This window comes from Leuresthes tenuis, unplaced genomic scaffold (assembly GCF_036924035.1).
Source record: "Leuresthes tenuis unplaced genomic scaffold, fLeuTen1.0.hap1 SCAF_17, whole genome shotgun sequence".
NCBI classification, from domain to species: domain Eukaryota; kingdom Metazoa; phylum Chordata; class Actinopteri; order Atheriniformes; family Atherinopsidae; genus Leuresthes; species Leuresthes tenuis.
The window spans coordinates 12,536,439-12,560,527 of NW_027325371.1; the positions used below are offsets into that span (position 1 = coordinate 12,536,439).

Here is a 24,089-nt window from a genome sequence, read left to right on the forward strand (position 1 = left end):
AATCATTCAATCAGAAAATAAGCGCTCCACTCTTTTGTAAAGTGAAGCTGAAGCTACAAAAGGCCTTTCAAAGTATGCTGCTTTACGAAACGGTTTTCTTGCTAGGACATGGCGATATGTGCAAATTGTTTGTTGCTTTGAATTTAAGTCCAAAAAAATCTATCAGTTTACCCAAACTTTGATCAGAGCACACACAGGCACCTTGCACTTCCCCAGCAGATCCTCTGTCCCCTCCAGCTCATCATCCACACAGATGCCAGTAAGATCCTGCTGGACTCAAGTTCCACTCTCCCCTTGCGTAAAAAAAGCCCCCAACACATTGCTGCAGTGTCACAGGATGAGTGAATGACGTTGGGCGCTGACGTGGGTGTGCTGCTCTTTCGGCTGGGTATCAGGTTGCCGTCTTTGGCCCACTTCTGGCCTCTTGGAGAGTCACCTGTCCTGGTAAGAGGAATGCTGTGACTGACGTGCCTAGTGACGCCAGCGTTGACTCCAACAGCAGCTCTGCATAGTGTGTTAGGTGTCTGCACAAGCTCCCACTGTAGGACTGCAAGTGCCAATCCATGCATGTAAATATGCAAGAAGTGTGCAATGCATATTTGTGTGTCCCCTTAGAGGTTGTTTTGAAACAGAACACCTGCTGTCTGTTGATAGTGTGTGTGTGTGTGTGAGAGAGAGAGACATTTGTTATTCACCTTTGCTTATCCAAAAATTTAGTCCAGACTACATAGATCTTCAACATCCTTTCTGTCTTTCTTTCAACTTCCTCTGATTTCCTAACCAAATGTTTCTCCTATATGAGTTGAGCCAAACTGTCATGAAGAATAGAGGGAATTTGGCATTGGGAGTAGGTGAAGTGGAGGCTGTTTTGGCAGGACCTTGAGCTCCCAGCCCTGGGCATGTGTCTGTTGTTGAGTTCCTATAACTTATCTCCATGTTCTTCAAAGGGGACACTGCTCAGAGGTGAATGAGCCTCCCTCATTCTTTTTCCTTTTCTTCTTCTTGTGGACAGTCCAACAAGCAGTTGCCATCAGCAACAGTAAAAGGCCCATAACAAGTAGCACCACCGATACTACTTTAGTCTGTGGCAGGTCATTGTAAGTGTAGGTCACCCCCGTTCCTGCAACCCCAATAACCAAAGAGATTATTCCAAAGGGAAAAATGCAGCGGTACCAGGACTTCTCCATGCCTCCTGTAGCTTGGGACAAACGCTCCAGAGAGGAGAGTACTTCAGGTACTTTGGCACCTCCAGCCTCCAGGGACTGACTCTCCTGCCCAGAGTTGGTCTGGGGCTGTGGTTGGCAAGCAAAATGGCCCGTTGTACAGCCCATCCTAACTGTGTGGGCTGGCAGATCCCGACTGGATCACCGTTGTTCAACAAGATCCTAATTGTAGTCAGTTCTGGTCTGGAGAAACAGAAGGAGATACAGAGAGGCTGGAAAAGAGAGAAAGGGGAGGAAAAGGTTTGGATGAGAAAGAGGAAATTACTATAGTCATTATGGCTGGAACATGCCAGGTGAAGGATTGTAAGTCAGCGCTGAAATCCACTCACACTCTCTCCCTCTCTCCTTTCTTCTCAGGCTGTTTCTCTATACACTGCCTGCTGGCTCTTCGACAGCACATTGTACACTCTGCAGATAGTAGTCACGGAGATATATAAAGGACCAAGGGAATGGGAGGAGCAAGGGATGAAAAACTGGGAAGTCCAAGGGTTATGATTGGTTATTGTGGGTGACATCAAAGTCTGAAGAAGGTAGAAGAGGGGCTGAGGAGGCACAGGAAGGGGGAGGGGAGAAGACTTCGCTGCTCCCTCTTTTCCTCGTGTTCCCATCATTGCACTTCAATTGAGTCTCTTTTTGTGTTCCAGTGAAATAAAATTGCCTGTGCGGGAAATAAAAAACCCACTGCTGAATGGAAATCAGAGCAAGGACGGGAATTCTTGGTTACCTCTATCTATTACTCAACAGGAAAGGTGGAACCTCCTATATGCGACTACAGATTAACACCAGGTGGGAATTATACAGAAATCAAACACAGATACACGGTTCATGTAAACATCGGAAAAAAATAATACATCATATAAACAGAGCTGCTACAACCGGAGTGTTAATAGACGGATGTCCATGCCCACTCGTGACAGCAAACACAGGCAGCCCCCTCTTATTTCCCACCCACGCACACTGCGAATGCCAGTTCTTTCAGTTGGTTCTTTCTGAATGAATGCAAACCTGGTAGTAGGTTAATCCTCAAGTATGCTCATCTCATTGTTCTCTAAAAATAACATCAATCCAGACAGCGCTCTTTTCCTCATCCATCTCATCTTCTCTCCACACTTAAAAAGCGACATTAAAGGAGGATGGGTGTGAATACAAATCTTACGACATGTCTATCTCCAGGCTTTAACGTGGCAGGAAGGGGCTTTATGAGAATTAGAGTGGACTTGTCTGATAGCCAGCTGTTCTGAGGTTATATGACACTATTTGAAGGCAAAAGTAACAAGTCCAAAAGGTAATCTCTTAAATGTCCAAAATATTATGGTTGTCAAAAGATTAGAGAAATGTGTGGGGAACATCACAGTTACCAGTGATCTTTAATTACAGGTTTAAAAAAAAAAGCACCTCTGTGCCTCTATAAAACATCAGCATGAAATAAGCTTAGCAACCGCTTTGGTCTTCATACATACATCAAATTATTCTTCTTTAATGCTTTTGGGACATGTGCAAGCAGATTACCTAATATTCCACTATAAATGACAGACATGCTTCTGTCTGCATAGGACAACATGTTAAGACACTGGAGCTAAAAAGCTGGATTAGACCGGTTGATTGGTAGTGGCAATCAAATAATAAGTCTGACTTAACAAGCAGTTCACCCAGCAAAAGACATGTACACGAGCCAAAGAGAAATAAAAGAGGGAAAGTGAGGAATGTGTTTGTGAAGGGCGGGGGCTAGGGAGAAAAGAAATGTTCAAAAGCAACGGACAGAAGGAGAGAAGTGGATTCTTTTGAGCTCCCCTTGGTTTCTCTGGATTCGTACTTGGACTCCCTTAATGAGGGGGTATTGAACAAAGATAAAATGAAAAGGCTGAAAGACGTGGAGCACAAGAAAGAATTTATATGGAAACTTATCTGTGTGAGAGCATGTGTGTGTGACATACAGATGTACTTTCCACGAAGCTTCTTCCACAGAAAGTAAAACTGTTTGGATCATCCATTATGTGACAAAAAGAGGCGTGAGAAAAATGCAACAAAAGGCGTGAGACACAGGCAACCTGGGCAGGGCCAGGCCACGATGGTGGGAGCAGAGGAGCTCTGCTGGTGACAGCCAAAGCTAAGCAGCAGCTGATGTATGCAGGTCACAGGAAGGCTGACTTGCGTAGGCTCCACTGGAGTGTTGACGTGATCTCAAAGATGCTTTCCTGTCTCATCCTATACTCCCTTCTCACACGCTAATCTAAGACTGTATGGACAGACTGGAAGCCTGCAGCACACTGCTAACAGTCTCCTCCAGACGACACGGCTGCCTCCACATATAGAGGGACACAGCTTGTGCTCGAACTATAAAGGGTTTGCAAACATGTGCGAACATTTTCCTCATTTAGCACAGAACTGGTCATCTTGAAGTGTTGTACGCTTGTTTTGGACAAAAAAACAGCCTATCTAGGACTGAAATAGTCCTATCCCTTTTATAATCTTATTTTTCCTGTCCTCAGGGAAACATGCCATTTCCAGCTTGCAGTGCGCAGAGCCAGGCCCACAAGCACATCGTCTTTGTGACTCAGTCGGCTCTGGGTGTGCGTGTCTCACTGTTTGTGTGTGCAAGAGGGTTGGTGCAGCAGGGCTCAAACACCCACGTCCTGCTGTGTGAACCCAGCGCCACCTGTCGCCCAGTCTGGAACAGCCCCTGCCATCCACACGTCATCTGTGTGCATGAGCCTTTTGGCCCTCCTGCATCTCACACACGCCCTCACATCACATCTGAGACGGGCAAAACCATGAATCTCAAATCAGAGAAAGTATTGGTCCCATATGTTCTCACACGCATTACATGTCTGCATGTATTACACTCAGGATGGAAATGAAAAACATGTGGAGAAATACTCCGTAGGAGTATAGGCTGACTTCTCTTTGCTTCTTTTTCGACACTGGAAAAAAAAAACCAAAATACCTGCAACACATTGGAAAGGTTGCAGGTCCACATGGCTAACAAGCTCCTTGGAGATTCTGATTTGGACGAAACTAGAACATAAAGAGAGTCAGCCTGAAGTAATCTTGTTCTTTCCGTTTTCAGGGAAAGACAGGAATAAAACAGGATGTCCATTGGTCAATTAAATCCAGAGACAAGCAGACCAACCAGTAGCCAGTATTTGCTGGTGTTAGTGATCTTAGGTCAAGGTTTGAATCTAACTTACAACTCATTGATTGATTTAGGCACAACAGCAACTTGTAGAAAATAACACAAATCACTCCTTATTGTGCCCTGGGGTCACTTATTCTGCTTGTTGAGTGCCACCTGTCGGCACAGAGTGAAACTACAGGTTGTTTTTTTTAAATTACAAATTATTTTTGGCATTGACTGTAGTGTACCATAGATGAGCAATTAAAAAATGATTACGAATTATCCAGAAGGCTTTAGAAATAAAGTGTTTATGGGAAGTCCGACTGGAATTACAAATACGCACGCAGTCAGATCAATTCTGCCGCATGCTCATAATATCTGGAATACAACACTAATTCATGTAAAAACAGTAACAGCAGCAGTCTTGAACAATAGGCCAAAGAAAAACGCATACAATGACAGCAAAATCAAACAAAAAAAAAGGAAAGCATTCCACTCATTTCCATTCTTGGTTCAACTTAGTTTATACTTCATTAGATACACATTTCTCTACAACTAATTATAGATTATTAACATTTAGGATCACAGGAGACTGGATCCATCATATAAAAAGTCCCCAATCAGGGCTGACAAGAAGAAACAAACATCCACTTGCTCTTCCACTTTGTTTCCCAGGAACACTTCAACACAGAGGAATGCTTTTCCTCTTTACGATCTTCTTGTCTCAGTGGCCGTGTCTGAATCTTTTGTTGTTTCACTGGACTGCAGTGCACCGAGAGGTGTCTGCATACCTGTTGCTATGCTTATAAACTGGCAGCCCTCAGTGTAACATGCTCAGTGGTCATTCGGGCTCAGAGTCCAGAACTATGGCAGGAAAACGCTCCCCTCCCTCACCCAGCAGGGAGTACATGTCTCGCAGCAAAGTGGGATTGGTACGTCCAGGTCCAGGTACTAAAGATGAAAGGTGAGGGGACAGAGTGTCCCACAGAACCTGAGACACAGCAGAGGAGACTGTCAGCAAACTATTTATTCAAATTATTTATATAGTGTCAATAAAAAAAAACCACAAACTGCAAAATTAATAAGCACCATAAGGAATATGATTCACACTTATTTCTCCAGGTGCTTCATGAACACAGCTATTACCTGTTCGAGGTAAATCTCTTGTTGCAACAGCTCCACCCTCATCCGCAGCCTCTCCAACTCTTGGAGCTCTGCCTCTGCCCTATAGATTATGGTCAGGGGCAGGACTGATGTTTTCCCATCTCCCCAAACGCCGTTTGACCCAGAGGAGCAAAGACAACCTCCCTCTGGAGTCCATCGATCCCATGCTTTCCACTCTGACGGAAAACACGGTTATATTTAGAGCGTGAGCAACCATACCCCAAAACGTTTTCCTGCTCTGTTGCCTCAGCTTTAAATAGCTGGGTCCTTGCCTGGCCACGTCAGGAGAGACGGCTTTAAAACCACACCATCACTGGGATGGGATCTGATGAGGCCAAGGAAAGTACTGATCTGGCAGCAAGGTTTCACGGCGGCTCTGTTTTCATTTTCCACATGCCAAGATGGGGAGGCTGCATTAGCTCGTTAGCACACGGCACTCATCATAATCATCTTTTAAAGGTTGTTCAAATAAATAAATGATAAATTCCTCTTGGCATGATGAAACCTCTGTAATAAAATCCTAACTGAGCCTTGGGTGTGAGATGTCAGACTGGTTGGAAATGTTCACAACACCTGACAGGTTTGTGGGCTCAGAAATTACTGGAACTTCTCACTGACACAGGCTTTGGCAGACATACTAGAGCTGCATTTGAACTTTAGCTGGTAGACATAAAGAAATCCCCCTCCGTGAAGGTGATCGGATCATCTGGAAGAAGTCAATGGAACATTTGTGGACAATCTCAATAACTGTATTGCCGAAAGATAATTGAATCTGCACCACGTGGCTTATTGAATGTACAGACTGAGTGGTACCCATACATGCAAATCCAGCTCTCCGTCAATGTGCTCTCCATCATGAGGGTGTATGCTGTGTAATCTTATTACTATGGTCGACTAAGATTCATACCTCGTTTCACCTGATTGGCAAAGATTTGGAGCTCCACGGCTGTCAGCTGCAACCTTTCAAGTGTCAAACAGGAATCATTCTGCTTGCAACCTGTATAGGAGGTGCATAAAAAACAGATTTACAATGATAACATTATTGCAGAGTCAAGAGGCGCAATGCTGTGTAACTACATCTTGTTACTTCAGCAATAGGTAATGGTTTTGCCTTTGCTCCAAGCCTGCAACAAATGCAGAAAAATCTCAAACGTTCAGGATCCTGAATCTTTCTCGCGAAGAAAAGGCCAAACACCGATATATCTGTTCGTCTAAATAACTCTCATAAAGTCACTTCCTGCCAACTCTTGAGCAGTTTTTTTCCCACGAACACCACATCTCTCTCCCACATACGTGTGTCATCACTGTACATAACTTCTACTCCTAATTTTGAAGCTCTGTTCAGGCTTTTTACCTAACTCCGTGGCCACTGTTGAAGCCTGCTTGACTAGATTCTCCTCTGCCTGGCAGCGCCAAACAAGGTCAAGCCCTTGGTGAGTCACTCTGTCAAGCAGAGCCCGGGTCTGATTTGGACTACCACATGGCCAATCCTTGGGAAACTAGAGGGGTCACAGAAAAAGGGTCAAAGATGACACACTCAGTGGAGAAAAAGGGTCAGAGTAACGAAAGAGAAAATCTCTGCTAATTTCCTAGAGTAGAAAATAATTCCTCGCTCAAGATTAGACAACATGGAAAACATGTCTGATGCCAGATGGCTTTGACTTGCTTCCCTAGAAAAAAGGAAGGATACCGTAGCTCTCATTCTCTCCATGAAGTGACTCCTCCCAGTCACAGGTTTCCTTTGAAGAGCAATGACTTTCTCCAACAACCTACAGATAATGCAGGGAAGGGAAATTAGTCCGCAAACACAAACTAGGAAATTGAGACTAGTTTTTATATAACCAAAAGATCGATTTTACGCAACCTGTTTTGCTTGCGCCTTAAAGATTTCCATTTTGTTGTTTGTTCAGTCGGTAATCTGCCAAGAAGCCAAGGCAGCAAAACATTTTTTTTTTTTTACTCCCTTCAACTGCAAATGAGAAAGTGTGAACATGTTCACTTGTGCAAAACATACCCGTTCTGTTGCAGCAAATTGCTCGCCTCAGGCCCATCTGTGTCCGAAAAAGGCACGGAGACAGATGCCGCCTTGCTTGGGTCATCATCACTCAGCATGTTGCTTCTGACTGTTTTGTTTTTAGAGGGTGAGGTTGTGATCTGATCAGGAGACACAGATGCTGAGAGAGCCTGCTGCAGTTTCCCAGAAGCCCTGTGGTGCACAGCCCGAGATGAGGAGGAGGGGTGGTTCTGGTGGTTCCTGTTTTTCGACTTTACAGGTTTGCTGCTTGCTGAAGGTCTTGAGCTCAGTGTGGTGTAATCCGATAAACCACACTTTTTGGCCTCTTTTCTGTCAAGGCTGGTAAGTCTAGAGGTTGATTTGATGGCTGTTTGACGTCCTTTGCATGCTGCAGATGAACGCAATACATCCACGGATGAGTCTTTTTTAGCAGGTTCTGAGCCATGGCGGACCTGAAGGGCTTTTTCCAGCGCTCGCTCAAGCAGTTCCATATCTTCCTTTTCTCCTGGTGAGGCACCTCCATCTGCATCAGCGACAAGCAAACATGCCATTGCAGTTAAGCAACTCCCCTTTTAACTTTTTTCAAATCTATAAATAAACTTGTTGTTAAGACAACCTTTCACGAGAGTTTGACAACTTAAAACAACCACAATCAAACCTTTCAATGTCCAGTAGTTGTGATAACCAAATATACTGAAATTAATTTATCATTAATAATCACAATTTTGAAACTCGTGTTTTTAATGCAAACCAAGTAAAAAAAGATTTAAAAATTGTCTTTAAGGGCTATATCTTTGATTGATTGATTAGTCAGCATATTACCCATCCCAAAAAAACTTTAAATAAGAATCTTTTCTTTCCCCAAATTACCTGCAACAGTATCCTCTGATAACTCTGACTCCTCAAAGCCTGCTTTGGGATGCAAAGTCCTGAGGGGGGGAAATAACTTCACATGACCACAGCAAAGCAAGAAAACAGCAGTAAATTGAATTAGCTGCGGATAACAACCGAATTTCTACATCAACACATGATGGAAAACTAAAAAAAAATGAAAGAGTTCCTTCTCAAAATAGGCACTGCTGGGATTCGAACCCAGGATCTCCTGTTTACTAGACAGGCGCTTTAACCAACTAAGCCACAGCGCCAGATGCCTCCATCGGGCACTAGGTGCCATTTTAAAGCTAGCTATTTAGAAATGATATTTGGATAACAACTGGTTAAGACCAGGTACCAGCTTACTTGAACGGCCTTTACACAGCGTAAAATTAAAAGCACAAGAGCGAAATGTGAAAACTGATTACAGACAAAACATACTTACAGGCTCTGTAATATTTCTCTGAGGACCTGAATACTATCACTAAGTCTGGTTTGTTCGTCTTTGCACGACTTGATAGCTTGTTGCACCGTTGACAGAAGTGACATGGTCGTTGTGTAGCTTGCTGGTGTTTTTAATTTTTTTTTTTCTTCGGTAAAAAATATTAAATGAGTAACATAAACGTTAAATTGTTGCTTTCAACGAAAGTGAATCCACGATAAGGTTTATCCGATAAGATTACAACCCATAACTTATTCAAAACGCGTGGGAAGAAAATAAGAAGTTTACAATTTCACATAAAAATTACCCTTTCGTTCCGACCCGCGAACACTTAACGGATGCGGAAGTCACATTTCTCGCCCCGATGTCGAAAAGTGTCATAGATAAGTCATATGCATATGTTTGGGAAGCTAACCGAGGCAGGCCCTCTGTCTAACTTTGTGAGAAAATATATACCGTCCACGTTATAAAATCAGAAAGCACAATACATTCTTTAACAATCCACATTCAGTTTTCAGTTCTCGCGAGAATCTTCATAGTCGCCGGGGACGCCATGTCGCTGGCCTGGGTTGCAACAACATGGATAAAATATACGCTTTCTTGGTTTCACATTGTGAAAACTACTGGCATCTGCTCATGTCCCACTTTGAAACATGAATATGTCAAAATATCTGAGTTGTAAATAAATAAAGGAACACCACCCATTATTCTTAATATAAATGAGCGAGAATTATTTTCCAAGCTAAGATCAGAATATGATATAAAACATTAAAAAATCTTCAAAATCTGTCAAATATACTCAATTTTCCAGAGATTTTAGATCCCAAGCCACATTCCTTTCATGTTATACTGAGAGTAAGTGTAACATTAGGCGTTTGTACAAAAGGCGTTTTGTACAAGAAAAGCTTGTTCACATTTAGGATTTAATTGAAAGCGTTATCATTTTTGTGCACCTGATAGAAATGATGTAATTAACTAATCCTTAATGATGTGAGTGTACTGCGTTTTTGTGTGTATGGACTTTCAGTGTTATGGATGTCTGCCCACTTTTGGTAGATCACAAATAGTTGTTATAAGCAACTGAAATGGTATGTGCTTTATTAGATAGCTGTGTGTTGTTGACTCTCTGTTCTATGGCAGCGTTTCCCTTTTCATTTTCATTTTACAAGTCTGAAGGACAAGACAGCTGAGTTGCTTTGGCTTGGTTTTAGAATTTTCCTGGGGGAACCCTCTGCAGAAGAAGAGTCCTGTCAAGCCAGTGTGGATGTTGAAAGGTAAATGCCCGCATTACACCTTTTTGCAATTTCACTTTTGTTGCAATGACGGTGCTGGAGTTTTCTTGTAAACTTCTGCCTACCTACATACCTCACAGCCCATTATCTGCCTCTCATAGTTCAGCTTGTATTCAGTATGTAATTCTAGGGAAGTAACACATTCAAAGAGTGCTTTCATAGGTCCTTACTGGTTCTCTATGGCCTTTGCAGTGTTGCATCAATAGATTATACTAACTGTGAACATCACCAACTAAGTCATTAAAATGGCTCTTATTAGAAGTATTTGGGAAAACCCCTGCAAATTCAAGTAAAACTAAAGTTACTTTCTCACCAACCTTGCCTTTTATCCATACCTTTACAGATCCAGCCAATTAAAACAACGCGCTTCCCAAGGACAATATGGCCACTGTAAGGCAAGTAAGTATGAAGAAAGGAATAATACTGTACTACACAAAATTGCTTAAAAATTAGTTCAGTAATTCAGTCTGTTTAAAGAATAATTTAGTCACTACAAAAAGCATTTTTTATTTTGTGAGCTTTCATCTCGAAAAGTTGTGTCCAAAAATTAGAAAAACTTGCAGATTCCTCTCTCCTGCCTTTAAATTACTCCCCTTCCCCTCTTCTTTATATGCATGAGTGGCATAAATGTGCTTCCCAAAGCATTTTAATATAATGGCAACAGCTTGCCAACCCCTTTGGAGGGAATTGAATCATCTTGTTAGCTCATCTTTCCCCCAGCCAGCCTCCTGTGGTTCAGTAGCAGAATGATGGGGGCCACTCAGCTGCCCCGCTAACAAAGCATCTGACACTACACCCGGCTGCCAGACTGATATCAGGCTCTGACCATCACACAAACACATATGCACACACGCACACACACACACACGCACACACTTACCAACATACAAATGACAAACATGCTTTCAAATATATCCTGCACAGCCTGACAGACAAATCTGTTCGGAAACAAACAACATTGTCGTACATAATTCATGAACAGCCTGCATGAATCATATATGCACAAACATAACTACAAATTCATTATCTGACACTGCTATGCAACTGGCACGGACAATGTGTTTTGTGTGCCTAAGATTGACAACACATTGACAACCCACCCTTTGGAACAAGAGTGCTGGTGCTTTTGTGACTTGATCTGGTAAAACTTTTTTTTTTTCTAACTGCACAGTATACTCTGTTATGGTGGTGGTCTCTCTTCTATCACTCCCTGAAATAGTACAGCTTCACTTAATTTGTTTTTCCCTGTTAGATCTTAATTAACATTAACAAAGTTTTGTCTCCATTAAGATCACAAACTCTTTCCTTTATCCTTCTCAGTTGCTGTTGAATTGGATAAAAGGGACCTATTTATAAGTTGTTGTTAAACCAGCCGAAACTTTAAAAATTGGCTACATGAAAGTACACGATAGTACATGGAGCCAGAAAGCAGAGCAGATGACAAGATTTGTCAACACTGCAGTAGGCACACTCATACGAAGAATAATTGCTGATGCAAATGCTGTTCTGTAGTTGAGCAAAGCCAACACATATTTAATCCTTTCAGTATATCACTAGAGTACAACAGGGGCTGCCGCAAAACGTGAAAGTTTTTGAACAAAGGCGAAGAAACTAGAGAAATTTTGAATACTTAATTTTGTATGTACAGATTTGATGCAGAGTCAAGTGAATGTTATTAGTTAAAAAGGAGATGCAGTATGAATCCACATTTGTAGTGATATATGAATTTCTCTGGCATTAACAAAAAACAAACCTCTCATGCATAAGAAAAAGGTCAAATAGTATTACAGACCATGATCTATATGAGCAAAAGTAAGTAAAAATTAGTAAATAATTAATTATAGAGCTTATTTATCTGTGTGTTCCATCTGTGGCCAAAGAAGCAACTGAAACAAACAACAAAACACTGTATTTATTGTGTGGAAATGCCATTGTTTAAAATTAAATTAATGTACAATTATGTTAATAATGTACCAACTCTATTGAAAACAAATGGGAAATATCAAATATAGTTAGCTGCTATAGTTTTATTTTTTTATTATTATTATTATTTTTAAATGGCTACATGCATCGTGTACTGCCCTAAAACTGCATCCATCTTTTTATTTACCAAATATATTTAAAATTGCTTTAGTAACTAGTTGTAACTAGGTGGTGGAGTCATTAGAACTACAAATATGTGTTGAGAACTACACATTTACGAAGGCGCTTCCGGTAGTGAAGCACCTGACTATAAAGGCCGGGTAGGGACAAACAGTGACGCGTAATGTTCCGAAGGACGTTCACATCCTGAATGTTAGTTGTAAATCGCCTGTCACTCAGCAACTGGGAAGGTTTGTTGCGTTCAGTAATTTGCAAGACCAACGCGTTCTAATTAGCAAATTATATAAATGAATAAAAACGAGAACCCTACAGTGTTACAACGCCGGTCGCCAAATCATAATTGAGTTTAGTAGCAGTGCTACGTTAGCCTGCTTTTAGCTGACTTAGCTAGTAAAGTAAAGTTAGCTGTGGTTGTCAAATGTGGTGCTCCCGCTAAATTTAGATTAAATTAGTATTATTGATAGCGAGATTCTATTTTTTTTTAATAAAATAAACTTAAAGAAGTAACATCACTTTCTCAGTCGCTACATGCAGCACTAGCTCGATGTATCTACATTATAGTCTCTGAGACCTCGGGTAAACGCCAGAAGGCCCGTCCGTGCTTTGTTGTTTGAGCTGCTTTTTGTTTGTCTGTTTCATGTAGTTCAAGTCTGGATGTTATTGAAGGCTGTCTATGTAAACTAACGTGGCTCTGCCAGAGGAACTTTATCCAGTATCACTCTGATAAAGTGTTGATCAGCTGGTGAAAGGCGCATTTCCGTTGACCATCAGCTCAGCATCAAGAGGAGAGGCGTGATTTTCGCTTCACCTGTTTTCTGATCAGGCCTCCGCTGCCTCTTAGATGAGCACCACTGGATTCAGTAATTAAATGTTCACTGGATGTCTGTCTTTTAATTAGAGCTGTTCGCGAGACCGTCTTGCCTTATAACTGTCATACAAACGGGTGATTTTAATGTAAGATTCTAATCTTTGAATCTCATTTTTTATTCGCTTTTACTTTAAGGTGAACTCAGTTGAGGAAAGAGCTCACCATAAATGTCAATGGAGAAGGAGACAACAGCAAGGATGTCCAATGGAGCTGGGACTGGTTATGAGGAGAAAGAAACCGCCCTCAGGTAAATCTCCCGGTAGTTTTGTAACTTCCTTTTATTAGTGTCGGAAGAATAAAATAGTGATTATGATGCTGTGGTTCCATCAAAAGCACAATTTTCTTTGTTTCTTTTACTTCCTCAGTCCAGAGGACCTCTCTGAGATGCTGGGAGCAGGGACCAAGGAAGTTCATGAAAAAGCTGAGAACACGCAGTTTGTGAAAGATTTCCTCAGAGGACGCATTCGCAAAGAACTCTTCAAGGTCAGACTGAAAAAACTGGTGCAAAAAAAGTCCATTTTTAGTAGTACTTTGCAACGAAAATAAGATAAATGTGATTAAGTCTACAACTGATGTAGTATATCTGATTAAAAAGAGCAGTTAATAGCTGACCAATGTGAATATTTTTGCATCAGTGTTTTAGAAAGTGGAATAAACTTTTTTTTTTTTTAACATTTTGTCTCCTTAGCTTGGTGCTGTGGCGCTTTACTACACGTACACTGCCATGGAGGAGGAGATAGAAAGGAACAAGGACCATCCCCACTTTGCTCCTCTTTATTTTCCCGTGGAGCTGAACCGCCATGAAGCTCTGGCCCGTGACCTCGAGTACTTTTATGGTCCAGAATGGAAGAACCAGATCAGCTGCTCCCAAGCCACTCAACACTATGTTGACCGCATCCACCAGGTTGGGCAGGAGGACCCGGTGTTGCTGGTGGCCCACGCCTACACCCGTTATATGGGGGACCTTTCTGGCGGCCAGGTGCTGAAGAAGGTGGCACAGAGAGCTTTGAAGCTGCCGCCCACAGGAGAGGGCCTTGAGTTCTACCAGTTCGATGGCATCCATAGTGCTAAGGCATTCAAGCAGCTGTACCGAAGTCGGATGAATGAGCTGGAACTGAACATGCAGACAAAGAAGAGACTGGTGGATGAGGCTGTCAAAGCCTTTCATTTCAACATGGAGGTGAGAGGCCAGACATCCAGATCTGGTGATCTGGTCACTTGTGGTGTTGGTTGAAATGACCTAAGTCTTGATTTCATTATAGTAAGTTTGTGCATGTTTTGAGTGGTTACTACTAAATGAAAAAATAAGGTATTGTATGTATTACTAAAGGCAAAAGTGTGATAGTTTTATCCAGATTAAATGACATTTTAAATGCTTTTTGATCAACACTTCTGTGATCTTAAGGTCCCTGACTTGTTTCATAATAACCTCTTTTCTTTTCATTGTTAAAAAGAGACATTTCTTCTGGCACAAATATAAACTTAAAGACTTTATTTTTATTATTGAAGGTGTTTGAGGAGTTGGAAGAGATCGGCAAAAGCATCCAGGAGGATGTTTTAGATGCTGGCATGTCTGTTCATGGAGCAATGGATGGAGATATCAACAAATGTCCCTACCATGCTGCCAAGATGGGTAAATATTGTGCTGTTTCCGGTACTACAAACCTGGGGTCCGTTTCACTAAAGGAGGTAACTCAAACCAGAGAAAGAGGGGTAACTCTATCCTGTTTCAGAGAGAGAGCTAACTTAAGCTCTCGGTCAGTTACCGTAGTAACAGACTCTATGAACCTAACCTGGTCGGGACCAGGTTTTTCTCAGTGAACCTAGAGTTTCTCTCGGTCTCCGCCCTCTTTCAGCCACACACACCATTTGATTTCCTCATTCATTCATTCAGTCAGCAGGCCAGTTTTGGCGTAGCCTTGTTCTTCTAGTTCTAGAAGTCAAGGTGAAACTACTCAGAGTTGACTAAACTAACTCAAATCAGCGTTTCTGGAACCGGAAACTCAGAGTTTTCTATCTCAGAGTTCAGGATTAGACTCAGTTTGTTGAACCTGCTTTGTGAAACGGACCCCTGACATGATGCTGAATCCAGGTTTGCTGACTCAGTTTGTGCCTCCTTTGTGTCTCAGCGGCATCGGGTGGAACAGCGTACGCTTGTCAGATGGCCATGGCTGTTCTCAGGCATCCAACAGGACAGGTGCTGTTTGCCACTTGGTTTGCTGCCTTGGCTGGATTAGCTGCATGGTACCTGATGTGAACCAGCGATCAGTCTGTTACAGAGCAAATCTGAGACAAAGAAGTGTTGAAGGAAGCACAGTAAAGACATCAGGAAACTTCCACAAACTGTCGATCATTTCATACAAACATTCCCATCAGAGCCGTGTGTTTTTGGGTGCTTTATTTTTCTTTCTAGCTGCGTTAATTTCTATTAAATGATTCATAGGATCATTATGATGTCAGTTCCATCCATAAAGCACAACTTCCTTCATAAACACATTTTTATTTCTCTACCTCCATTGTTTGGTCGCGTCCCAACACCTGCTGTAGCTGCTGTCTGACCAAAGCAGGGTTAGGCTCCAAAGTGTCCAGGTGACAAATATATTGTCCTAGATTGTAATTGTGAAACATTATGACATTTTGAGATAAATATATATCACTATAGATATAACGACAAAGGTAGCACAATAGTAATGCAAGCCCACCCTTTAAAAGCAAATCGAAGTTTTAATTCTTAAGAGATTAAGATATAGATTTATTGGGGCTCTTTTAGCCAAAATTGCACCAAGGTAAACGTTAAACTTTTGGTTCAGGGGTTAAATGAGCCATAAATTCCTGACCGGGCTGCCATTTTGGTTTCTTAACGGTTAGATTTGTGTTAACAGGAACCTTTGGGCTGGTTGTATTTCCATCAGCTTCATTGTCAGCGATTTTTCAGCAAAGTTCACATTCCGGCTCGTTTGTCTTTATGTGGTCTGCTTCTGTTCAGCTTAAACGGAAACCGTTCGAACATCAGAGCTTTGAAACAAACCTCTTATTCCCGGACCCGATCGTGACGGCGTGTAATGGGGTTTGGAATTAGGTATTAGCGAAAACACTTTATTAGCCTCAGATAGCACATTCTCTTCACGTCACCTTGTTCACTGTTGCTGCGTGTGTTTGTGTCGTTTATCATTAAATTACTCAATAACATGATTAATGTTGTGGGCTTAGATTGAAGTGACATTTTTTTTTTCCCCTCCAAAGCTGTAATTGTCCATATGATGTGTTGCATTAGCTAATGAATTCACATAATGTGCGTGTTTTCTGCCCTGTGGGTTCAAACCTAACAGACCATCTTTTATATGGCAACAGGAAGGTAGAGGTTTATAGAGAAATGTATTCTTATATCTGTATTATTTTTACACAAACATTATGTGAAAACTGTCACATTTCATTATTCATTCTTGAGCTTGAAATGTTTCCAAGAACTTTCTTCCAAGTTTACTGTGAGACAGGTGATGGGGACCAAAAAGCTCTTTTTGACGAGTGATTATGTTTGATACAGAGTATTATGTCTCCAGCTGCATGTTCGCCCACAATCTTCGTCAAATTAAAGATTATGCAATGATTTATCTTTAAACAAAAACTGCCTATTAATCTAATTATGCTGCTTAATTATCCACGATGATTAGTTAACTGTTTGCTCAGTTTTATCTGCCGCTGGAGCCAAAGTTAGGATCTTAAAATGTAAAATGTTAAAATAGCCGATTTGTTCTTCAGTAATAACACGCAGCGCAGCTGCATGATGGCTGAACGCGCGTGTGGGTGTTCTGGTTTATCATCCGCTTCTAATTTATGGACTTTTTAGCTGCTCGGCTCATGTTAATGTATGTTAATGGTGTGAATGTACCACTGCGTATTATCAGAGGAGGAGAAATATTTCACGGTGTGTGTGTGCAGTACAATGGGACATTTTATGCTTTTTTTTTTTTTTTGGTTTAATCATCTTCAAGCAATTTCAACACAGAATACCAAAAGAACTCCCTGTTGTTTCCATGTCAGCCTGATGCACGATGCATTTATTCACAAATGGCAGTATTTGTGCGTGGGTAAACGGGACCGGTGCAGCTGCCTGATCAGACATGGCAGAGCAGTTGACCGTGTCTCAGAGAGTCTCAGGTTCAACTCAATGAATCGCAGCCGTGGGACCAATACTGGAACCGCCCGGCAAACCTTTGTATTAACGCGTTTTATTTCATTCATTTGATGCAGGTGTAATGCAGACTTTTTTTTATGAATCTCAGGAGAGCACTTAGTTATGGCCATAAAGAAGATATTTGACTAATTTGTCTCGATTTACTCTGCTCCTAATTCCTTTTGCGTACCTAACTGAAGCTTTTATTAGCAACAGAGTGAAGATCCAGGATTATTTTGTGTTGTTGATAATTAAATGAAAGTTTATTCCTCTTCATACTAAAATAATAAACCTGATTCATTGTCCTGGTGTTTTTATTTTTTTGTTGGTCTTCATTTATTTCTAATGGGGCTGCTAGTGTAGAGTTTATAAAAAGGAACAATAATATTCAAGTATCTGGTTATTTAGGAGTCTCTGTTACAGGGAATCTCAGCTATTTAACCGGAAAGTTTGTTAGAAATCTTCTCAAGCTACTGACCCTCATCATGCTGAACATGGCCAATTCATTTGGTCCCAACTGAAATTTCTTAGTAACAGTTGAAAGGAACAAAGTGACATTTTATTCAGATATTCATGGTCACTGGCGTTGAGATCCTTCCCCAAGTGGAGGAGTTCAAGTATCTCGGGGTCTTGTTCACGAGTGAGGGACGAATGGAGCGGGAGATTGACGGGCGGATCGGTGCGGCGTCTGCAGTGTTGCGGGCTCTGCACCGACCCGTCGTTGTGAAGAGGGAGCTGAGCCAGAAGGCAAAGCTCTCTACTTACTGGTCAATCTACGTTCCCATCCTCACCTATGGTCACGAGTTGTGGGTAGTGACCGAAAGAACAAGATCGCGAATACAAGCGGCCGAAATGGGTTTCCTCCGCAGGGTGTCTGGGCTCTCCCTTAGAGATAGGGTGAGAAGCTCAGCCATCCGGGAGGGGCTCGGAGTAGAACCGCTGCTCCTCCGCATTGAGAGGAGTCAGATGAGGTGGCTCGGGCATCTGGTTAGGATGCCCCCTGGGCGCCTCCCTGGGGAGGTGTTCCGGGTACGTCCCACTGGGAGGAGACCCCGGGGAAGACCCAGGACACGCTGGAGAGACTATGTCTCTCGGCTGGCCTGGGAACGCCTCGGGGTCCCCCCGGAAGAGCTGGAGGAAGTGGCCGGGGACAGAGACGTCTGGGTTTCTCTGCTCAAGCTGCTGCCCCCGCGACCCGACCCCCGGATAAGCGGCAGATGATGGATGGATGGATGGATGGATGGATGGTCACTGGCGTATGAACCCTGAGGACATTGGTGAACTTTTCCCCACCAGATAATGTAGTTATGTTGTCCTGTGCCTAAATCACAACTTCATATCCTCACAGCATCTTCTTTTATTCATATAAAACAGGCTTCTCCCAGAACAAAGCTTTATTATATAGCTGTACAGTATATTACCTTTTCTTTGACACATGCATGAATGCCTGTTCTGCGACTGTTCCTCAGTTACAATTCAAAGGGTTGAAGAAAGACAGATCAGAGAAATCATTGTTCACAGATCAGGAAAGTCGAACGTTCCCACAGTTTAAACCTCCATCAAGGAAAACAATGCACTTAACCAGTGAGAACTGACAGTGCTGGCAAGACATACATCTATGCTTGAAAACACAACTGATGGCTACAGAAGTTAGTCGTGGGATTTTTAAATCCGAAATAAAAGGTTTAGACTGTATTTAATGTCTTCTCCAGTACAATAATTCATTTCTCAACTGTGGACTCTGCCATCACCATGATTAGATCAACCAGCAGAAGCCAACATGCACTGAGTGCAATGAGAACATGTCGAAAAAAAACTGGCACATCTTCGTGTCTGTGGATCCACTTGAGCAGAGTCGATAGTCCTGTGGCTTTTTTTTTTTTTTTTTCCCCTTACTACAGGGCTGGGTAGGGAGGTCTGTAATGATCCACAGCCAACATCCAGCAGTTCTCAGTCCTTTTTCACTGTCTTTACTAAGCGGCTGCTCTTACTTTGCGCTGTTCTCTGCCATCTGAACCGCTGACGAGGTCTCAGTTCCAGGATCTTTTACCTTGAAAAGAAAAAAACGTTTTCTGAACAGGAGCAGGTGATTACGAAACCCCCATAAACTGGCCATCTATTTAACTTCAGTTTTTATGATAGCCACAAACCAGATAGAGTAGAGTGTCAAAAATTGCAGCAATGAGCCTCACAAGCAAGGAAAAGGTAGACCAGGAGGTAGTTATTTGAGATAAATTGATAAGAACTCCTACCTGGTTTGTGGCTGTCAAGAAGTACAAAGCAAATTCTTTAATTTGGAGAAGAAGCCCCCCCTGTTGTTGCAACTCTGCTTCCTTCTCCACATGCCTGCTTAAGACCGTTTAGCACTGCTGCCCCCACCTGGACAGAGTTTAATAATGCATCTAAGTGCCCCTGTTTAAACCCCTTTTCACCAGATCAGCGATGTGTATCACGTAAAAGGGAACAGGTTCAGCTCGCTAAGAAATAAAGTTATTTTCTTATACCTGTGCTGGTGGCAGTGACACCGTTCACCGATCCCTCTATGTCTGTCTCGTCTTCAGCGTAGCTCGTCAGCAGAGCTCTCTGTCTGTCTGTCAGAGTCCTGCACAAGACAACAACATTTCATTTTTTGTTGTGTTTGGGAAACAGGTTTTAACAATGATGAAGATGATGACAACCCACCGTATTCGGGTTCAAAGCTGGTGGGGGAAAAAAAGTTGTCTTACTTGGGTATTTTAATTTTGACATGGATGTAGTGATCTCCGAAGCCATAGCCACTGACGCGGGCGATTCCTTTCCCTGTCAGGCGGATTCTCTGGTCCGTCTGGACTCCAGCCGGGATCTGAAAAAGCACATTTCCAGTCAATAACGAAAGTGTCTGAAATTTCCCCCTATGACTCGGGTAAGTGGAGAGACCGTGTCCACTTACTGACAGATTGAGTGTTTCATAAAGGCCTTGTGCTCGAGCTGTTCCACCCAGGATGGCTTGAGCCACAGAGACAAAAACATCAGAGTGGATGTCTGCACCCTCCCTTCTGAACACGGGGCTTTTCTGGACCTGGACACATATCAATCGCATATGTCGTCAAAGCATTACAATTTCAAAAAGCAGCACACCACAGATTTCAGAATCACACATCAGACAGTTCATTGTTTCAAAGCAGTCCACATAATAGAATTTATATCTGATTTAGTTCTGCGGTGAGATCAGCAGCGGACATTCTGTGAACACTAACCCGAAATGTGATGAAGATCTCTTTCTTTCCAACTGGCATTCTGACTGTCTGTCCATCCTCTACTCCTAAAAACCAAAAACAAGTGCAATGGTTAAAAACTTATTTATATTTGAGCAGGTCTGAAATACGCATCCTGACACAGCAAATAAAACACGACCTCTATTGATTTGCTTAGTTCCCTTTGCTGAGTTCCTTCTGTTTTCTAGGAAAGAATTTGGAACAAAGTAACAATTGCTGCAGGGCTGAAAAGTGGGCAGAGGCTATCCAGCTTTAATGCATACTGTGTAAATAAAAGATAGCAACAGGTGTACATTTACTCGTCTTATTCTTCATGAAAAGTCTAAATATTATCTTCTCCAGGGTTAGGGTTCACACTACCACAGACTGCCTTTGCTGTGAAGCTACTTTAGTCTTGAGTTGGGAAATATTCTCATGGTTTCAGTTAAGAGGCACATGGTAATAAAGGAGCCAAAAACAAATCTAACTCCAGGTATATTAAACGTTTAACTAGAAACGTGTAACAAGACTTTTCTAAGTTTACAAATTCAGACAGGATTAAAGAACTCCAGCTGGAGTGATTGTGGCTTCATAAAAATTTGCCAAAAAGAAAGAACAATAATCCATTTTTACAGATCAAAAATGATTCTGTCATTGCAGCTGCATCTTTTAATATGTTAAACATTAAAACTGCATCAAATTCTCTCGGCTAAACTGATTCTGGAGTGTGACTGACCTGCAGGCACAGGAACCATCACCGTCTTCCTCTGCTTGGTCTGCCCATTGCCATGGCAAGAGTGACAGGGGGTGTTAATGACTGTGCCTTTGCCACCACAGCGACGACATGTGGAGCGCATCACAAACGGACCCGTATTTATTGTTTCCTGTAGGCAGGAAAGCCCATGTTTAGAAAAATGACATCAACAGAATTCAAAGATACAAAGTGTATCAGAGTCCTTACCATGCCGGAGCCGTTGCAGTGGTTGCAGTGCTGCACCTTGGTGCCTGGCTCGTGGCCCTTACCATCACAACGCTGGCAGGTTGTGTCTATGTTAACGGACATCTCTTTGTTGACTCCCTTTGCTGCCTGAGTGAAAGTCAGCTCCATAACGTACTGCACCAAAAACAGAGGGAGACGGAGATTCTTTAGTCTGAATATGCAACCAATAAAAACTCTCACTTTGTAGGATTGCACTAACCTCCTGTGGCTGATCAAATATGGCATTAAAGTCCCCAAAGCCACGGCCTCCCGAAAACTCTCCAAAGATTTTGCGGAAAAGCTCCTCGGGGTCCACGTTGCTGCTTTGTCCACTCCAGTAGTGCTGCCCTCGACCTGCCTGACCAGCGTCAAAGCCAGCTGTGCCGTAGGTGTCATACTGCTTCCTTTTCCCTTCGTCACTAAGAACCTGTGGAGGGCAAAGGTAAAGGTGTAAGACGATTCAAACTAAAAAGAAATAAGAACAGGAAAGTATCACTTTTCATAGATTCAAGACAAAGCACATGAGGGAAACAAATGTTGGAGAAATGCTTGAAAGAAAAAAAGTCAGAACCTAACCTCGTATGCTTCAGCCAGCTGAGCAAATTTTTCCTTAGCCTGTGGGTCATCTTTGTTGGTATCAGGGTGATACTTTTTTGCCATCTGAGGTACAACACATGAAATGTCAGCAACTGTGACGACAGCCCATCTTACAACATCCACAAGCTGTTGTGTGTCGATCAGCAACGAACCTGGTAGTAGGCTTTCTTGATCTCTTTCTGGGTTGATGTGCGAGGCACCCCTAGAATCTGGTAGAAGTCCTGCTTGCTGCTGGAAGGCGCACTTGTGTGAAAGGACAGTGCGTAGACAACATGGGGGGACTTGATGCCTGAAAGGTGTCCAGCGTGATGAGAGGGTACGTAAATGTGATCAACAACAGCTGTAGCTGCATCCCAACTAACTGTACAATTCCACCACTTTTAGAACGCCCACATACTGTAGAAATGTCTGCCAAATTTACATTGCAAAATGTATTTATCATCTGCTGTACATGTTGTTATGCTGATGAAAGTACAATTTTTCCTAAACATCACTTAAACATGGACACAATTATTGATAGCGGCTTATGGAAAACTCTAGAAATAATGTATAAACTGCTAAGAAGTTCACAAATGTTGATAGTTTTAGCAACATCAGTATTAGTATATAGATAAACCCTGTATTAACACAAACAATTTACCGATTAAAGATGATAAACACTATCTAAATTACTTCCTATAGTAGGGTTACAGGATCTGATCCAACTCTAACCCTACGTAAACACCATGGCACCACTTTATTTGGGGTCACAATCAAAATGCATGCAAATAGCAAGATAAAACGTTTGCAACAGCCTAAAACTGTAACCAGTACACAGAATTTGCTGCAACACCAGCCATGCCACTTGATGATCACAAAGTTAGCAGGATTGGTTACATCACCTCTGATCAGCTGTCTACGTGTGCTTTAAAGTAACTGCAAAAGTGTTACAAGCTAAACTTACAGTTTGCTTGAGCAGACACTCATTCATTTTCATGTAGTTACTGTACTCTGCGTCACTTATGTAAACGATATACTACAGCAATTTAGCCTAGCCTAGCTTAGCTCAGGCCAATATCATATGGCTCACCTGACAGCCCTCTCAATGTCAACGCTTTCCCTGCTCCGCTGCATCCCAGGCTCGCTCCACACCGGAGTTTTTCCACTCCCAGTGTAGAAAACCGCCTGACCCCTCCATGGTCAGACGAGAGAACCGCACCGCCAGCCCTCCGACATCCAGAGGACACGACAACTGTAACCCAGCGTGAAGAGCAGCGAACAGCCGAGGACGCCATCATTCCTACAGTGGCTGCCGCTCTGGACACACTGCGCATGTCTGGAACGCTGTGGGCGTCACTGAGAAGAGCTCGAAATTCTTGCTCTGTGACTAAAACGAGTTATAGAAGTTTAACTTGAATATTATTGTTCCTTTTTATAAACTCTACACTAGCGGCCACATTAGATATAAATCAAGACCAACAAAAAGTTTGTTGGCAATATAATTAAAGCAGTAAATACATGTGACAAGTAAGAAATTATGCAAATGTTTTACCACCAGGGTTAGCACGCAATGAAGCGTTCTGTGTAATGGCATCTGAAAAGATTAATAACCGCCCAACCGGACAGCTCGTTGAAGCAAAACGAGCGTACACCGCAGGGCGAACCTGATCTGTCAGCTGTAGCAGGAGCACTCTGCAGTACCAACCAGCTCGACAGAGACACCCGGAAGGCACGAAAGTCAATTTGAGAGGGCAGCATGAATCGTTTTAAGACCTCCAAATTCAAAAACACCACTCCGAAAATTGCCAAGAAAGATGTGAGTATCACTTGCGCCTCTGAGTAAAGACAGATCTCCTGGCTAACATTAGCACTGGTAATTAGCTGAGCTACTTTTCGGGGACGCCTGCTTGCCTGCAAGGGATGTTGAACTTCCTGCATTTGGAAGCCTTAACATAGGAGAGGGGACGAAAGTGTGGATTCACATGCTCGATTTGCACAAACAGCCGATCAGTTGTAAAAGCAACAAGCCACGT

At 42.4% G+C, this 24,089-nt stretch overlaps 4 protein-coding genes and 1 non-coding gene across 8 annotated transcripts in view; 2 read left to right on the plus strand and 3 right to left on the minus strand.

The window, feature by feature from the left end:
• Window positions 1–1,320: 1,320 nt before the first annotated feature.
• Window positions 1,321–9,271, minus strand: LOC140272938 (uncharacterized). Of its 2 annotated transcripts, XR_011907989.1 has the most exons (10): window positions 8,835–9,271; window positions 8,387–8,445; window positions 7,517–8,039; window positions 7,367–7,420; window positions 7,193–7,271; window positions 6,857–7,001; window positions 6,410–6,499; window positions 5,485–5,678; window positions 5,130–5,329; window positions 1,321–1,406 (listed from the first exon to the last, which is right to left on the minus strand). XR_011907989.1 is itself a non-coding variant. In XM_072368451.1 (9 exons), the coding sequence occupies exons 1-9, from the start codon at window positions 8,936–8,938 to the stop codon at window positions 5,180–5,182; spliced, it is 1,398 nt and encodes a 465-aa protein (XP_072224552.1). In that variant the 5' UTR covers window positions 8,939–9,270; the 3' UTR covers window positions 4,384–5,179. The 2 variants fall into 2 exon arrangements, 1 of the variants encoding a protein (XP_072224552.1); XM_072368451.1 differs by lacking the exon at window positions 1,321–1,406 and having other exon boundaries at window positions 4,384–5,329; window positions 8,835–9,270.
• Window positions 8,588–8,661, minus strand: trnat-agu (transfer RNA threonine (anticodon AGU)). Its single transcript has one exon. It is a non-coding gene; the product is annotated as a tRNA-Thr (tRNA).
• Window positions 9,272–12,371: 3,100 nt separating the features above from the next.
• hmox2b (heme oxygenase 2b) lies at window positions 12,372–17,573 on the plus strand. Of its 2 annotated transcripts, none has more exons than XM_072368059.1 (6): window positions 12,372–12,456; window positions 13,230–13,341; window positions 13,460–13,577; window positions 13,783–14,274; window positions 14,604–14,727; window positions 15,224–17,573. In XM_072368059.1, exons 2-6 carry the CDS (start codon window positions 13,262–13,264, stop codon window positions 15,349–15,351), a joined length of 942 nt encoding a protein of 313 aa, XP_072224160.1. In that variant the 5' UTR covers window positions 12,372–12,456; window positions 13,230–13,261; the 3' UTR covers window positions 15,352–17,573. The 2 variants fall into 2 exon arrangements, with proteins under 2 accessions (XP_072224160.1, XP_072224159.1); XM_072368058.1 differs by lacking the exon at window positions 12,372–12,456 and adding an exon at window positions 12,922–13,065 and having other exon boundaries at window positions 13,228–13,341.
• A 1,020-nt stretch (window positions 17,574–18,593) lies between these two features.
• On the minus strand, window positions 18,594–23,376 carry dnaja3a (DnaJ heat shock protein family (Hsp40) member A3a). Of its 2 annotated transcripts, XR_011907967.1 has the most exons (12): window positions 23,147–23,376; window positions 22,230–22,366; window positions 22,057–22,140; window positions 21,701–21,907; window positions 21,463–21,615; window positions 21,238–21,385; window positions 20,505–20,569; window positions 20,198–20,326; window positions 19,995–20,110; window positions 19,773–19,870; window positions 19,521–19,647; window positions 18,594–19,318 (listed from the first exon to the last, which is right to left on the minus strand). XR_011907967.1 is itself a non-coding variant. In XM_072368056.1 (11 exons), the coding sequence occupies exons 1-11, from the start codon at window positions 23,352–23,354 to the stop codon at window positions 19,299–19,301; spliced, it is 1,365 nt and encodes a 454-aa protein (XP_072224157.1). In that variant the 5' UTR covers window positions 23,355–23,376; the 3' UTR covers window positions 18,596–19,298. The 2 variants fall into 2 exon arrangements, 1 of the variants encoding a protein (XP_072224157.1); XM_072368056.1 differs by lacking the exon at window positions 19,521–19,647 and having other exon boundaries at window positions 18,596–19,318.
• Window positions 23,377–23,694: 318 nt separating this feature from the next.
• The window catches only part of coro7 (coronin 7), a 106,389-nt gene continuing 105,994 nt past the window's right edge, over window positions 23,695–24,089 (plus strand). Inside the window, exon 1 of the mRNA XM_072368050.1 lies at window positions 23,695–23,872. Coding sequence (XP_072224151.1) covers window positions 23,813–23,872 — 60 coding nt within the window. The 5' untranslated portion in view covers window positions 23,695–23,812. The remainder of the gene's footprint in view (window positions 23,873–24,089) is intronic.